We start from the raw sequence: 17,549 nt of genomic DNA, 5'->3' as shown, positions 1-17,549 counted from the left end.
TAATTATAACTTATGTATCAGGATTATACAATAAATACATACTATGAGAATCAAATTCTTGCTTTAATAAAATTTTCCAGTACAGTATTCAAGAACAAGACATAATAATTGAATAGTACAGGAATTAATTACATAGGAACTATAATTTCACTGGTTTCACATATATTTACAAAATTGACAGCAAAAGACAACACAACATTTTATATGATGCAGTTCTTTTGGCACAAGTTAAACAAAGCAAGGTCCCCAGACAAAAAAAAATATCCACATAACTATTACAATGAACAAATAAATAAATACTTGCAATTGATCAGGGGTGGGAGGAAAATCAATGACACAATAACCTGCAGGATATGAACTTAAAAGATAGAAATTTTCAGATGGTATTGTCTTGGTGGTGCAGACTTTGAGGTAACTAGCTTGGTTCAGTTGGGGATTCTATGGCTCAGGGCTATTTACATGTATGACCTCATAGTCAATAGCATCATCTGCAGCTGATCCAGTTTGGTCAACCTATATGCAGTTGGATTCTTCAGTTATATAAATGTAAACTCTAAAGGTCTATCTTTAAACAACATTGTCATTTGCTTTTTTGATTCAACAGAAATTGGTAATACTCTGTACCACCATCAGAATTGCAATCACAGTGTTCCCATCACTACCATCAGCATACTTAATATGTACATACTACTGTTTGACAGATTTACTAATCTCTGCAGGGATAGCAACACTGTATAAACTGAAATACAATAATTAGTTATTATGAAGGAAGAGTTACATCCAAAACTGTCCTCAGATTATTCACTCAATTAAACATCTAGGAAACATTTGGGAAGTTCCAGAACAAATTTTTAACTGTGGCTGTTTTTCTAATGCTGTACAATGCTTATCAAGTAACACTCAATCATACAAGTGATTTGGTTCTTTTTACTCACACTCTTCTTTAACCTCTGAAATAGTATTACCTTTGAAGTCTTTGTGAATTAACAAATGCCCTGTAAGGTCACTGATTGTCTTGAAATCTTCTCCACAATCTTTACAGTTAAGTACCTGAAATTTTGATGGAGTTTTTTTGCACTTTCCAGATTTAACAGATTTCTTACCACGAAATTCAGAAATTACTATTTTCTTTTTTCCATGGACTTTCATATGCCTTCGAAGGTCCTGCTGCCGAATAAAGGCCTTTTCACATTCATTACAGAAATAGGGTTTGTCTCCAGTATGAACTCTCTCATGTTCATCAAGATGGCTTTTACGAGCAAATCTTGTTCCACATATACTGCAAGAGAATGGTTTCTCTCCTGTATGAGTTCTCATGTGTACGTTAAGATTTCCTTTCCAAGCAAAGCTCTTCCCACACACTGAGCAAACAAAAGGCTTGACCCCTCGGTGAATCCTCATATGTTCAGAAAGATGGCTCTTTTGGATAAATCCTTTGCCACACTCCAGGCATGTAAATGGCTTACCCACATGATTTCTCACATGCAAATTAAGGTGAACTTTCTTATTAAATTCCTTTCCACAATAAGAGCAACTGAATGGCTTTTCACTTGAATGACCTTTCATATGCATTGTTAAATTGCTTTTAATTGAGAAACCTTTCCCGCAACTACCACAGATAAAAGGTTTGTCTCCTGTATGTGTTCTCATATGCTCATCACAATGACCCTTTTGAATAAATCCTTTCCCACATATTGAACATAAGAAAGGCTTTCCCCTAGTATGAATTCTCCTGTGCATATCAAAATACCCTTTCCAGCTAAAACCTTTTCCACAAACTTTACAAATGAAAGGCTTTGCTTTGACCTTAGTTGTTGTATGATCCTTTATGCCTACGTACGCTTCTAAATTTTCCTTAAGTTCCTGAGCTATGGATGAGTTGTGTTCATCAATAATCACCTCAGGAATAAACTCCTCTTTTGGTTTCTTGACAATTTCCTTGGCAGTGTGTGTTAACATGTGAACATTTAGATTTACCTCGTAATGAAACCCTTTACCACATTCTTTGCATTTAAATGGTGAATGCGTTGTTATGTGCTCACTCAGCTGTCCTTTCAGCAAGAAGCTCTCACCACATTCTGTACTAGTGAAAGGTTTTTCTCCAGTATGTGTTTTCATATGTGCATTGAGATTGGCAATCCAATTAAATCCTTTTCCACACTCCTTACAAACAAACGCCTTGTCACCAATATGAATTGCCCTGTGTTCATCTAAATCTGACGTTTTGTCAAATACCTTTCCACACTCAGTACACTTAAATGGAGATCCTACAGTATGAATTTTCATGTGTTTTTTTCTAAATAATCCTTCCGGGTATATGTTTTTGGACAAACTGTACAACTAAGTGGTTTCTGTTTCTGCTTCAAGTGGGAAATCGTGTGCGCCTGGAGATGACTTTTTCTCTTAAATCCTCTTCCACATTCTTTGCAGCTGAAGGGAGTTTCTCCGGTATGTGTTCTCATATGTGCAGTAAGATTTCCTTTCCAAATGAAGCCTTTTCCACATTCACTGCACTTGTGTGGCTTCTCGCCTGTATGAACTTTCATGTGATCTTCACAATTCACTTTCTTGGCAAATCCCTTTCCACACTCCAAACACCTATGTGGTTTGGGATCACCATGAGTTTTCATGTGCAAATTAAACTGCCACCTTTTCCTGAATGCCTGCCCACACTCATCACAGGTATATGGTTTCTCACCGGTGTGATCTCTCAAATGCTTTTTCAGATTTGTTTTATACCTAAATGCTTTCTGGCACACTGAACATGTAAATGGTTTCACTCCGGTGTGAGTTTTCATGTGTTCGAACCAATGACATCTTAGGAGGAACCCTTCCCCACATTCCGAGCATGAAAAAGGTTTGCTTTCAGAATGGGTCTTCATGTGCAAACTGAAGTTGCCTTTCCTACGGTATCCCTGTCCACACTCAGGGCAAATAAATGGTTTTTCTCCTTTAACAGCAGACATATTCAGCGATGTTCCAGATTCTTCTGTAACAAACAGTGATTTTAATAACAATGTGAGCACTGACCCAAATTTACATATACTACTTATTATACATGTGAGCCACGTAGTGTAAAGGATTTACTGTATGTACTCATAATCAAAAGTAAGACCTAATTATGTAAAAATAAGCAATTTCTTATACACCAAGTTATGTTTCACATAAAAACCCACCATTTATACAGCCTCACTCATATAACATTTCAAAACAAATAGTAGTTCAAACAAAGATGCCTACTAGTTGAATGACAATGAATGCCTAGATCTATTATGTTTCTTGTACATATCCATCATTTATCACAATTTAAAGGGAAACCTAAAGCTCTGAAGGACAGGGAGTCACAGCTGTCAAGATTGAAGTCTTGTGCACACAAGAAACAACAGATCATGATAGAATGAAGGAATCATGGTCTGCCTACATGACACCAGACTAAGTCATTCCTAGTATTAAGTTCAGAAGATACAAATAGATAAAGACTGGCTTAAATGTGAGCTTGGTCCTGAAGTTCCCAACTACATGGCTGATGAATATGAAACAGACAACAAAGGAGAGCATGACCATATGAAGAAATTCTTCAGTAGTGCAAAGACAAGAAAATCTTCAGCTGACCCCAAAACTCCTCACTGGGATGGCCAGACAGGGAAGCTGGTAATGGAGCACACTGGAAATGTCAGAGACAGAAAGACATCAGTAAGAAATGCATACTACTTAGGAAATAAGACAGGGATATCTTGGTGAAGCACTCCAAAAATCATCATGGAAATGATCACCACCTGAGTGGGCGGAATGCAGCCAGAAGACGGAAACCACAATTGTTCAGAAACCATATTGAATGCTGACCGCTTCTGTGCCATTTGATGTATTCTGACAAAATGAATTCCAGTGGACCAAGACCAAATTTAGCAAAGACAAGAAATCAATTCTGGAAATAAAATTATCCTCACAAAAGGCATATGCTTCAAGTCATGTTAGTTAGGAAAAATACAATTTACTTCCAAAAATTGTGATTTGTCCCTAAACGTTATACAAACCATTGGTCTTTTACATAAGGAAGACTTACATATTGGTGGGCGGAATCTGAGTCTTGTGAACAGACTGGTGTTCGCCCAACCTAAGGGGGAGAACCTTGCCTTTGTCCAACTGATCGGAATGAGACACTGCAAGATCAATGGCCAGACCTCTGGACCAATTCATAAGAGGGAGGCATGCGTACCTCTTACGAATAGCAAGCAAGAACTTAAAAGTCATAAGTAAGAGGCCAAATATAAAGCATTGGGTTTGTCTCTTACTGGTGTCTTCTTCCCCCCTTGTTACTGAAGGGACGGATAAATGCTTCTATCCCTAACTAAAGAGATAGAATGGAGCTCAGTTATACAGCTTACCTGCACCATTGTCCTGTCCAGCACATGACGACCGCTACCCTCTGCCCGCAGGGAGAGGGAAGAAAACAGAAGGAAGAAAAGCCAGTCTCACTCTCATTCATTCTCCATTCATGCGATATCACAAGGACGAGATGCCACCTTGCCCTGTTAAAGGAGCTGGGTAAGCTACACAACTTGTTGAGCAGCCACCATGGGTCCCAAGGAAAAAGTGTCCAAGGACCTATGGGCAATATACTGAAGGTATAAGGAGGTGAAGGTGGTCTGGTTGGACCACACCACTGCCTTCAGCACCTGTGCAACTGACAAGTTCTTGCGGAATGCAAGGGTAGGACCAATACCTCTAACTTCATGGGCTCTCGGACAAAAGATACTGGTGTCGGCATTCCTTTCAGAGTCGTACACTTCCTGATTACCTCATAATGCCAGAAAGAAATAGTGTTCTTGGACACTTCTTTCTTGGTCACCCCGGTGCTAACATAGAGGTGTCGTCACTCAGGCCTGAGGTGTCGAGTTCTCTTCAGATAGCGCCGTAGCACTCTAACAGGACAAAATAGCATCTCTTCCGCATCATTACCTGTAAAGTCCTCTAGGGAGGGGATCGTGAAGGACTTGAACCTGACGCAAGGGACCGAAGGGTTCTGAGTCTTCGCTACGAAATCCAGGACGAAATCAAGCATAACCGATCTCCATCCCCTCGAGTGTTTAAACGTTGAAGGAAAGACCAAGAAGTTCTCCTACTCCTCGCCAATGCCAGGGCCGGCAGGAAGACGAGCTTGAGGGTCAGATCCCTGTCTGACGACTCCTAGAGAGGCTCGTAAGATCTACGAGTCAAACTCCTCAGGAAAAGTCACGTCCCACTCAGGGGGCCTGAGTTCCCTGGGTGGGCAAGACCTCTCAAAGTGCCTCATCAGGAGAGATATTTCCATGAAAGAGGAAATATCTACTCCTTGCAGCTTAAGGACTAGAGCCAGGGCGGCTCTGTATCCTTTAACCGCGGATACAGAGAGGAGCTTCTCTCGACGAAGAAAGACCAGGAAATCTGCTACCTGCTGAAGAGTGACTCTGAGCGGAGAGAGACCCCGTCTACGACACCAACCACAGAAGATGGACCACTTTCCCTGGTACGTATACTACTGCAGAGGACTGTCTGAGGTATCCAGCATCTCTGTTGCTGCTCGGCGAGAAAAGCCTCTCACTCGCAAGAGATGGTGGATAACCGCCAGCTGTGAAGACACAGGGAATGTACTGCCTGGTGGTACCGTTCCAAGTGCGGTGACACAGCAGGTTGTACCATGGGGAAATCTCTCGCAGTGCCTCTAAGAGAACAGCCAGCAGGTCTGGATACCAAATGGCCTAAGGATGCCACCAGAATCATCTGAAGATTGCTGGTGACCAGCACCTTGCTGATCACCTTGCAAATCAGACAGAATGGGGGAAAGGCGTACACTCGATGTTGTCCCACAGATGTTGGATGTGTCCTCTGCAGCCGCCCATGGGTCTGGCACAATGGAGAAGAAAAATGATATTGTTATGTTACAATAAAGTTTCATACATACTTACCTGGCAGATATATACATAGCTAAGACTCCGTCGTCCCCGACAGAAATTCAAATTTCGCGCCACTCGCTACAGGTAGGTCAGGTGATCTACCTGCCTGCCCTGGGTGGCAGGACTAGGAACCATCCCCGTTTTCTATCATATTTTCTCTCTTCCACCTGTCTCCTGCGGGGAGGCTGGGTGGGCCTTTAATTGTATATATCTGCCAGGTAAGTATGTATGAAACTTTATTGTAACATAACAATATCATTTTCATACAATCAACTTACCTGTCAGATATATACATAGCTGATTGGCACCCTTCGGTGGAGGGTAAGAGACAGCTACTATATGGAATAGACAGGTAAACAACATATGTTGTAGGTATAAATAAAACCTTGGTTCCTACCTGATAGGTGGTAGACTTGGTGGTGTTTGCCCAGTAGCTGCATCACCTCAAGAAACTTTAGCGAGATATGTATTCTATGGCCAAGAGTTCTTGTGGGTCTGCCGATGGGAGGGTACGGGGTCTTACCCACTTAACTCAGCAGAGCCTAAAAGGACTTTGTCATGGGTGCTGATCCACTTATATGACAATACACCTTATGAAGGAGCACACAACCAATCCCGACCACCTGATCCTAACCATGTGTTAGAACTAAGGATTGTTACGAGTTATCCCCGAACTCGTCACAACAACCGTAACTCAAAAACCACTACGCACACATACATAATTTTTCAAAAAAAAATTATACTCAACTAATTGGATATGACGAGAATTCTCTTATGAACAACATAGACGGCCGCCGCCCGTGCGAGCCTGAATCCTCCATTGTTCTTCGAAGAGATCGACCATATCCAAACAGAAAAGAACAGTATATACAATTTAAGGATTGGTGTCGGCTCCCGTACCCAGAATCGTATCTGCCGATACGATAGGACCCTAGAGAAAAGCACTTCTCATACGTCACACGCACGTCTTTCAAGTAATGAGATGCAAATACCGAGTTGCATCTCCAATATGTCGTATCTAAAATGTTTTTAAGCGACATATTCTTATAAAACGAGAGAGACGTCGCAACCGCTCGTACTTCATGAGCTTTTACCCTCAGAAGTTGTAATTGTTCGTCCGGACAGACCTTGTGAGCGTCCATAATGACGTTTCTTACAAAGAACGCTAGAGCGTTCTTTGACATCAGTCTTGTGGGGTCTTTTACCGCGCACCAAAGACCTTGTGCTAGAGCCTCCCAACTGACGCTTCCTCTGAAGATAGAACTTCAGAGCTCTAACAGGGCATAGAGACCTCTCTGCTTCTCTGCCTACGAGATTAGACATTCCTTTGATTTCGAATGACCTAGGCCAGGGATTCGTGGGATTCTCGTTTTTCGCTAAAAACAGAGTCTTAAACGAGCAAATCGCCGAGTCTCCCTTGAATCCTACTTTTATCCTGCAGAGCTTGTAACTCACTAATTCTTTTTGCCGTCGCTAACGATAAAAGAAATAGGCATTTTCTAGTTACGTCTCTAAATGATGCCTGATGCGGAGGCTCGAATCTATCGAAGACAGATATTTGAGGACTACGTCCAAGTTCCAGTTCGGAGGTACTGGTTCCTTAGACTTTGACGTCTCAAAAGATCTTATGAGATCGTGGAGATCTTTGTTATTTGCCAGATCTAAACCTCTGTTCCTGAATACAGCCGAGAGCATACTCCTGTATCCCTTTATTGTGGATACGGCTAGATGCGATTTTACTCTCAGGAATAGCAAGAAATCAGCAATTTCCGCTATAGAGGTAGAGGAGGAGGACAACTTCTTGGCTCTACACCACCTTCTAAAGACCTCCCACTTCGACTGGTATACTTTCGAAGTGGTGGTTCTGCGAGATCGCGCGATCGCGCTTGCCACTTCGCGAGAAAAGCCTCTCGCTCTGACAAGTCTTTCGATAGTCGAAAGGCAGTCAGAGCGAGAGCGGGGAGGTTTTGATGGTACCTCTTGAAGTGTGGTTGTTTGAGAAGATCCGTCCTTTCCTGGTAGGGATCTTGGAAAGTCTACGATCCACTCTACCACCTCCGTGAACCATTCCTGGGCCGGCCAAAAGGGGGCTATTAAAGTCATCCTCGTCTCTTTTGACGCCACAAACTTTTTCAATACTAACCCCAGGATTTTGAATGGGGGAAAAGCGTACACGTCCACTCGAGACCAGTTTAGCAGGAAGGCGTCTACCATAATTGCTCTTGGGTCTTCCACGACCCGAAGGCAAAACACTGGAGCCTTTTTGAAATGTATGTTGCGAATAGATCCACATGAGGAGTTCCCCACAGAGACCAGAGATCGCGACACACTTCCTCGTGCAGAGTCCATTCTGTATGAAGGACCTGGTTCCTCCTGCTGAGCCTGTCCGCCCTCACATTCCTTACTCCCGTACGAACCTTGTCAGCAGGGAGATGTTCCTGTGAGACGTCCAAAGTAACAGGTCCCTCGTGAGTTCGTAAAGGAACGAGGAGTGTGTCCCTCCCTGTTTCCGAATGTAGGCAAGTGCGGTGGTGTTGTCCACGTTTACTTGTACTACCTTGTCTCTCACCAGAGGTTCTAGGCTCTTCAAAGCCAGGTGTACGGCGAAGAGCTCTTTGCAATTTATGTGCCAGGACACCTGTGCTGGTTCCCAGGTGCCTGACACTTCCTCCGAGCCTAATGTCGCTACCCCAACCCGTCTCCGACGCGTCGGAGAACAACACTAGGTCTGGGTTCTGTGATCTTAGAGAGATCCCTTTGTTCTCTTCCAGAGGCAGCAACCACCACTGTAGGTGTGCCTTTACCTCCACTGGAATGGGAAAAACGTCCGACAGATGTCCGTTTTTCCAGCTCCAAGACTTCTTGAGGAAGAATTGAAGTGGACGGATATGAAGTCTTCCGAGAGGGAAGAATTGTTCCAGCGAGGAAAGCGTCCCCAGAAGGCTCAACCATTCCCTCGCTGACGTTTGCTGCTTCTCTAAGAAGAGAGAGATTATCCTCAAACCTTTTGCGGTTCTCTCTTGAGAAGGAAAACTCGAAAACCCCGAGAATCCATCCGAATCCCCAGATAGACTAGGTCTTGTCTGGGGGTCATCTGAGACTTCTCGAGGTTCACAAGCAATCCCAACGCCTTGGTCAAATCCAGAGTTAACTTTAGGTCCTCCAAACACTGTCTCTCCGATCTGGCCCTGATGAGCCAGTCGTCTAGGTACATCGAGACATTCACTCCTTTGAGATGAAGAAATCTCGCCACATTCCTCATCAGGCTTGTGAAGACCTGAGGAGCTGTGGACAGGCCGAAACACAAGGCTCTGAACTTGAAAGATCCTTCCCCCCGTCATGAAACGGAGGTACTTCTTCGATGAAGGGTGGATCGGCGACGTGAAAGTAGGCGTCTTGGAGATCTAGAGACACCATCCAATCTCCTTGTCGTAATGACGCTAGGACTGAAGCAGAAGTCTCCATGGAGAACTTCTCCTTCTGAACAAATTTGTTCAGAGCGCTGACGTCTAGTACTGGTCTCCAGCCTCCCGAGGCTTTCGCCACTAGAAAAAGGCGATTGTAAAACCCCGGGGAGTTTTGATCCAGTTAACTAGTTCTACTGCACTCTTGTCCAAATTTGTTCCACCATCGATCGAAGAGTATCCCTCAGCACAGGATCCTTGTATTTTGGCTGATAGTTCCCTTGGTATTGACGTTAGGGGCGGAGTATTCCGGAAAGAGATACGATATCCCTTCCTTATGATATTTAGTGAAGACGCGTCTGCGTCTATCAGTGTCCAGGCTTCCACGAATTCCAGGAGCCTGGCACCTACTGGTGTTTGGAGGAGAAATGTTTCATTTGCCCTTTTTAAAGGGACGAAAGGCGGACCTACCTCTTCTCTCTGGAGCCTTCCCTCTTGCGGGAGGTCTGGAGATCGGACCACCTCGAAAGGGCTGCCTAGAAGCTAGGTTCTTTCTTGTCCGACACTAAAGCAGGTTTCTTCTTCCTAGCTGACTGCGTCAGAAGATCCTGTGTCGCCTTCTCAGTTAAAGAGTGAGCTACGTCCTTCACTAACTTAGAAGGGAACAAATAGTCCGAAAGAGGTGCATATAGTAGAGCTGCCCTCTGCGCATGCGAGACTGCCTTTGTTAAGAAGGCGCCATACACTGTCCTTTTCTTCAAAAGACCTGCTCCAAATAATGCAGAGACTTCCAAAGATCCATCCTGTACTGCTTTGTCGATGCACGACAAAATGATAACAGGGATTCAGGTTCGATTCCCTGCGAATCGTGAGCTTTCTTGGACATCACCCCAAGCCCGGGACCAATCTAAGAAGTTGAAGACTTCCAATACATGGAAAAGTCCCTTGAGGAGATGATCCAGTTCCGAAATACTCCAAGTAATGCGAGCAGAATTAAGACTAGGACGCCTTGAAGCGTCAACTAACGTCGAGAAGTCTGCCTCTGTAGTAGAAGGGAGAGCAATACCCATATCCTCCCCGTCTTGTACCATATGCCTCTTTTCCCAGCTAACCCTTGCTGAGGCATGCAAAATACTGTCCTGGTTAAGTCTTTCTTGGACTTCATCCAGGCGTCTAAGGCGTGTAAAGCCCGCTTCATCGAGATGGTGGGCTTCATCTTCAGAAAAGACGAAGTCTTTCTTCGCCCTTCGCACGAAAAGAGCGAGCGCGGAGAAGGAGGAGCAGCCGGAGTCAACTCGTCTCCGTATTCCTCCAGAAGCAGGGTAGTCAACACCTTATAGTTGGACAAGCCCTCTCTTCCGTGATCGTCATCATCCGAGTTTCGTTCGAACTCGTGATAATAGCTGAGTTTTCTGTTCTCCTTTCAGAACTTTCCTCTTCTGGGGGAGACAAACTCCTGATCGGAGAGGGGCTAAGGGAATGAAAGTCTTTCCTTTTTCCCGTTCTGATCGACTTGGAAGGCGTCACACAACCTGCGGCTTCTCTCGCGCTTTATTTAGAAGACGTCATGTATGACGCTTCCCGCTCTCCGAGCGTCATGTATGACGTCTCTTGTTGACGTTTATAGACGGCTTCGCGTCTGGAAGACGCTTCGCTTTCTAAGGGCTTCCTACTCGGCGTCACAATCTTGGACGGAGCGTCACGTCTAAGATCCTCTTGATTTGACGCTTCACTTCTAAAGACGTCTTCCGAGCAGGTGCGATAGGACGAGACTTCTTAATAGGAAGCGTCACGTCCTTCCGACGCGCTAAAACTCCCACAAGAGATGACAGTTGTTCCTGCACCGCCATAATGATTTTTTCCTTGATGCTTCTCCTACGTCTAGTGCCTGACGCCTTTCGTCATCACTCGGGAAGAAGCATGATGGGGTACTTCCTCATAAGCGTCAGGTGACGTTGACGCCACCGTTCGCCTTCTTAATAGCAGACGGGGCGTCATCCGAGAAGCGCTCCCGGGCTAGAAATCAATGTCTTGCTTCATATGACGCTTCAGCGGTCTCGATAAGTTCGACTCCTTCCACCCTCGTTTAGGTGAGGGAGAGGGAGAGGACGAGAAACACTCGCGAAGGACGCTTTTCTATAGCGCCCTTGAGCTGGCTGCCATGAAGCAAAGCTAGCTGAAGGGACGTCTGACCGTTGGGGATTCCCCACGACCTCCTTAAGGCTTTCGACTTTCCTTCTCCTCTGGGCATGTGAGCTTGGAAGAGGTCTAGGCCTGGGAGCGCCGCAGGGACGATCAAACGCCACCCCCTCCACAACACTGATAGGGCTCACTTCACTAAAATTTTCACTATCACTAGCCTTACCTTTCGAGTCCGCCATCTTGGACTTCATGTCTCGAATCGTCGCTTTCAGATTGGCGATTTCCGATGCCCGATCCGAAAAGACATTCTGAGAATGAGATTTATAGGAGAATCTACAGTAGAAGGGTTAGAATTATCATTGAAAGGCTCAATAGGCCTTGAATTCACACCTTTCAGTCTTCTACTCTATCCCTCTCTAACTTCTTCAAATAAGAAGTCAAAGTCTTCCATTCTTCTGCATTCAAACTCTCGCATTCCTTACAAGTGTTACTAGCAGAACACTGCACCCCCCTACATTTACGGCATACAGTGTGAGGATCAACCGAAGCTTTCGGTATCCTCACCCTGCAGCCTACATGCACACACATTCTTTCACACTCACATTAGAATCAGACATACTGAGAAAAATCCAAAAGAGTTATCCAAAAACAGTCCACAGTAGCGAATGCCAAAACACGATCCAAATACGTCACCAAAAAGTCGAAAAACGCTGATCAAATGTTGAAAAAAGAATCCAAGTCAGGAGGTAATAACAACAATGTTGATACCACCGGCGACAGAGAAAATATGATAGAAAACGGGGATGGTTCCTAGTCCTGCCACCCAGGGCAGGCAGGTAGATCACCTGACCTACCTGTAGCGAGTGGCGCGAAATTTGAATTTCTGTCGGGGACGACGGAGTCTTAGCTATGTATATATCTGACAGGTAAGTTGATTGTATGAAACCGAAAGTTTTCTGTTGTGACAGGTGTTGAACAGATCCACTACTGGACGCCAACCCCCCCACAGGTCAAACAGCCTTTCTGCCATGTCGGGTGTAGAGGACCATTCTATCCCAATCACCTGATTCTGGCGGATGAGCTTGTCTGCCACTGCATTCCTCTTGCCTGGAATGTACCTAGCCGACAGCTCTATCGAGTGAGCTACTGTCCACTCGTGCACCTGCATCGGTGCAACAACTGGTGTAATGGGAGGGACACTAGGCCCCCCCCCCCCCCCCTGTTTTATTGACGTATGCCACTACAGTGGTGTTGGGCACTCATCACCACTATGAGTGTCCCATCACCTTTTCCCGGAATTCTTGGAGGGTGAGAAACGCTGCCTTGAGTTCCAGAACGTAGATGTAAAGGTGCGTGTCGTGTCGGTTCCACACTCCCGAAACCAGCAATTCTTCCAGGTGTGCGCCCCAACCCTCGGTCAATGCGTCTGAGAAGAGAAGCACCTCCGTAGGGGGAGTGTGTAACGGCACTCCTATTAAGAGGTTCCTGTTGTCTAGCCACCAGGCTAAATCCTCCCTTACTTCCTCCGTAAAAGGAACCAAGAAGAATTGCGGATCCTGCGCCTGTGACCATGCACTCCTTTAGTCCTCCATTGCAGAGACAGCAGGTGAAGCCACCCGTAAGGGACTAACTTCTCTAGCGACGACAGGTGACCGATGATGACCTGCCACTGCTGAGCTGGCTGTTCCTGTCGTGACAGAAAACGACGAGCTGCTTCCCTGAACCTGCTGATCCGCGAGTTTGCGGGGAAGACGCGTGCTGCTGCTGCCGCGTTGATCAGCATGCCCAGGTACTTCATCCTCTGCTTGGGCTCGAGATTTGACTTCTCTGCATTTATCATGATCCCCAGATCACGATAAAAGTCAAGGAGGCAATCTCTCTTCTGTAGCAAAGACCAGCCAATCGTCGAGATAGCTCAGAAGACGCATCCTGACCAAATGGGCCCAAGTCGACACCAGAGTGAACACTTGCGTGAACACCTGTGGGGCGGTTGAGAGACCGAAACAAAGGGCCCTGAATTGGTACACCGTCCCGTCGAAGATAAAGCAAAGGTACTTTCTGGAGGACTGATGGATGGGTATTTGGAAATAAGCATCCTTCAGGTCCACCGAAAGCAGGAAATCGTTCTCCCTGATGGAATCGAGCACCGAGCGTGATGTTTCCATCATGAACCGAGTCTGGCGAACGAATCGGTTCAAGGGAGAGAGATCTATCACCAGTCTCCAGGCCCCCGTAGACTTCTTTGGAGATGGACCGGTGTGAAGTGAGGGGTGGTCTTGACTCGAAGGGAAGTAGATTACCCTCTGAAGGACATCCACTACCCAAGTCTCAGCTCCGTAGCGCTGCCAAGTTACCCAATGGCTCGCCAAGCACCCCCCACTTCCGGCAGCAGGTGAGGGGGAACGCTGTCCCAAGCATTTTCCTCTCTTCCTCTTTCTTAACTACTTCCTGCGAGAGGAGGAGGCCTGACGCTCACCTCTCAAAGCGAAAGAGGAAGGCTGGGTCTTTCTACGCACTACCCTCGACGGTAATGACGTCTTCGGAGCGGAGGAAGAGCTAGCTAAGCTCTGAGGCTTAGCCGCAGTTGTACGAGACTGCCCAGAAGTCTTCGCACTGCCTGGTGTAATAGGCGATCGCTGTCCTCTCTCTTCTCTTTTCCACCGCAGCGTCCACCATCTCTGGGGAAGAGAGAGGAAGAACCCAGCAGCGGTCCATTCCTTAAACCCATCGTTGCCTTTACACCAGCCACCATGGATACGCGATTCCAAAGACTGCGTCCCTCCTCCTCAGAACCAGGTTGGCCCACAGGTTGGCAGTCTGGTGGGCCAGGTAGGAAATAGCCCTACCTCCAGACTGGCAGTCTCCCAAAAGCCGAGTCTTCCCAAGGAAATATAGATCCCAAGGAAGCTGCGACTCTGGATACTGTGAGGGACCACAGATCCAGCAAGGAGACGGCCTGGAAAGCTGCCATGGCGGTGGTATTTACAGGGCCATTGCCTCATGCTGCGAGAACCAGAGGTTCTCTGACAGAAGGTGTTGCAGAGCAATCCGGAGTTAGGCGAGCTAACTCCAGGTCAACCTTCTTGGTTGGTAATGGGGCTGATAAAGGCACGTAGAAGCACCGCTGGCGAGGCACAGAATATGGGTGGGGGTCCACTGTACACTCACGCCCTGGCACCTTGCGCAGAGGGCCTGAGGATCCAGATCTTTGCTAGAGTGAAATACACCACACTTTCTAACCCCCACTCCAGGACATATTCTCCAGTTGAATGAGGGGGCGTAAGGGCTTATGTGACTCGTGGGTTTGCATTTTGCAGTTATGTCAGAATCAGACAATATACACAAAAAACCACAGGCAGAAATATACACAAATACACAATGAAAAAGGCTAAAAGCCAAAAAGGACATAGAACAATCTCACGACAGAGGTGGGCAGAGAGGTCAACAACACGTCTGCACCAGACGGCGGTCAAAAGCAAAGTGGAATGTTTACATCCAGTCGGGCGGGACTCCCGACCATCGGACAAGCAGTTACTGCCTAACTACCTTGTTACTGAATCTTATGACTGAGTTCCAGCAGGTGCTAAAATGACAATTTGTCCAAAATTGCATTTTTCCTAACTATACAAACCTGAGGTCCTTTTACAATAGGAAGGTAACTAGCGGCAGCTGGATGGTCGTAAGCTTTCGAACAAGGGAGTTCGCAAGTTAACTGCTTGTCCGACAGTGCGCGCGCCGCGCGACTGGGAGGCAAAGAATCACTTTTGCTTTAGGCCCAAGCAAAAAAAGCAGAGTGAGGGGTGGCATGAGGTGGGACTATGTGTAAAAGGACCTCAGGTTTGTATAGTTAGGAAAAATGCAATTTTGGACAAATTGTCATTTGTTCCGACACGGCATACAAACCTTTCGGTCCTTTTACAATAGGAAGACTCACTTCTTGGTGGGAGGAATCTGAGTCTTTTGTGAACAGACTGGTGTTCGCCCAACCCTGGAAGCCTCCCTGGTCATAAGAGTGAGGGAGGGATCCAAGCCTCGTCCGATTGATCGGGGTGTGCACCGCAGGATCAATGGTCAGACCTCTGGACCAAGTACTAAGAAGAAGAGGCAAAGCGTATATCTTCGTACCAGCAAGCAAGAACTTGTTCCTGTTTGCAAGAGGTAACATAAAGTTATGGGTTTGTCTCTTGTTGGCTTCCACTTCCCCCCCCTTGTTGGGAGAAGTGGTGGATATTTACTCCTATCCCTAGTGAAAGGGATAGGATGGGGCTCTGTTGAGTAGCTCACCTGCATCTCGTCCTTATCCAGCAGGGTGACGACCGTGTCCCTCTGCCCACAGGTAGAGGGGTAGAAAAAGATGGGAAGAGGAGCCAGTCACTCTCATTCACTCATCCATTCTTACAGTCACACCAGGACTCGATGCTGTTTCAGCCTGCGAGGGTCTGGGTTAGCTACACAACGTGTTGAGCAGCCACCACAGGTCCCAAGGAAAAAGTATCCAAGGACCTGTGGGCAATATCCCGAAGGTAGAAGGAGGTGAAGGTGGTCTGGTTGGCCCAGGCCCCTGCCTTCAGGACCTGTGCCACGGAGGAGTTCTTGCGGAACGCAAGGGAAGAGGACCAATGGTCTGACTTGTGGGCTCTCGGACGTAGCGTACGGATGTCGTCACTACCATCAGCCTCGTACGCCCTCCTGATCACCTCATGCAGCCAGAAAGAAAAGAAAAAGCGTGTTCTTGGATACTTCTTTCTTGGTCACCCCGGTGCTAACGAAGAGGCGTCGACACTCGGCCTGAGGTGTCGAGTTCTCTTCAGATAGCGTTGTAGCGCCCTCACAGGACAAAGCAGCATCTCATCCGAATCATTGTTGGTGAAGTCCATTAGGGAAGGGATTGTGAAAGACTCGAACCTTTCGTCAGGGATCGACGGTTTCTGAGTCTTCGCAACGAAGTTCAGGACGAAGTCGAGTGACACAGATCCCCATCCCCTGGAATGTTTCACATCGAAGGACAGACCATGAAGTTCCCCTACTCTCTTCACCGATGCCAGGGCCAGCAAGAAGAGGGTCTTGAGGGTCAGATCCCCGTCTGACGACTCTCGGAGTGGCTCCAAGGGTCTTCGAGTTAAACTCCTAAGGATGATAGTCACGTCCCACTCAGGGGCCTGAGTTCCCTGGGTGGGCAAGACAATTCAAAGCTCCTCATAAGCAAGGAGATCTCGAACGAGTTCGAGATGTCCAATCCCTCAGCTTTAGGACAAGTATGCGGCTCTATATCCTTTGACTGTGGGACTGAGAGGAGATAGACCCCGTCTACGACACCAACCACAGAAGACGGCCCACTTCCCCTGGTACACAGCTGCAGAGGACTGTCGGACGTTTCCAGCCATCTCTGTTGCTGCGCTACGAGAAAAGCCTCTCGTTCGCAAGAGATGGTGGATAACAGCCAGCCGTGAAGATGTAGAGACTGGACTGCTCGGTGGTACCGTTCTACGTGTGGCTGGGCGAGAAGGTTGTGCCAATGGGGAATCTCTCTCGGTGCTTCTGCAAGCAGAGCCAGCAGGTCCGGATACCGGATGGCCTGGGGCCATTTGGGAGCCACCAGGATCATCCTGAGATTCGGGGTGGCCAGCACTCGGCTGATCACCTTGCGAATCAGGCTGAACGGGGGAAAGGCGTAGGCGAAGAGGTTGTCCCACGGGTGTTGAAGAGCGTCCTCTGCAGCTGCCCATGGGTCCGGCACGGCTGAAAAGAAAACCTGGAGTTTTCTGTTGTGCCGGGTGGCGAACAGATCCACAACTGGATGCCCCCACAGCTCGAAGAGCCTTTCCGCCACGTCCTGGTGTAGAGACCATTCGGTCCCTATCACCTGATCCCGACGGCTGAGCATGTCTGCTACTACATTCCTCTTGCCTGGAATGTAGCGGGCTGACAGCTCTATCGAGTGAGCCGCGGCCCACTCATGCACCTGCCGTGTCAACCTGGTGCAACAGGAGGGAAGACACTAGGCACCCCCCGTTTGTTGATTGTAAGCCCTACCGTAGGTTGTGTTGTCGCACATCAACACCACTGAGTG

General features: G+C 47.0%; 3 protein-coding genes across 3 annotated transcripts in view; 1 reads left to right on the top strand and 2 right to left on the bottom strand.

Annotated features, from left to right (window-relative positions):
- The window catches only part of LOC135213069 (zinc finger protein 721-like), a 62,866-nt gene that overhangs the window by 24,459 nt on the left and 20,858 nt on the right, over nt 1–17,549 (top strand). The window lies entirely within an intron of this gene.
- Nucleotides 45–3,482, bottom strand: LOC135213067 (gastrula zinc finger protein XlCGF57.1-like). The gene has a single exon (XM_064246915.1). The coding sequence runs from the start codon at nt 2,284–2,286 to the stop codon at nt 928–930; it is 1,359 nt and encodes a 452-aa protein (XP_064102985.1). The 5' UTR covers nt 2,287–3,482; the 3' UTR covers nt 45–927.
- Nucleotides 439–17,549, bottom strand: part of LOC135213326 (oocyte zinc finger protein XlCOF19-like) — a 34,504-nt gene continuing 17,393 nt past the window's right edge. Inside the window, exons 2-4 of the mRNA XM_064247306.1 lie at nt 3,613–3,664; nt 2,334–2,989; nt 439–513 (exon numbers count right to left, since the gene is read on the bottom strand). Of these exons, the coding sequence (XP_064103376.1) occupies nt 439–513; nt 2,334–2,989; nt 3,613–3,664 (783 nt within the window). The remainder of the gene's footprint in view (nt 514–2,333; nt 2,990–3,612; nt 3,665–17,549) is intronic.

The sequence above is a fragment of the Macrobrachium nipponense genome, chromosome 42 (assembly GCF_015104395.2).
Source record: "Macrobrachium nipponense isolate FS-2020 chromosome 42, ASM1510439v2, whole genome shotgun sequence".
NCBI classification, from domain to species: Eukaryota; Metazoa; Arthropoda; class Malacostraca; order Decapoda; family Palaemonidae; genus Macrobrachium; species Macrobrachium nipponense.
The sequence above is the reverse complement of the archived record's forward strand: the minus strand, read 5'-3'. Positions and strand labels throughout refer to the sequence as shown.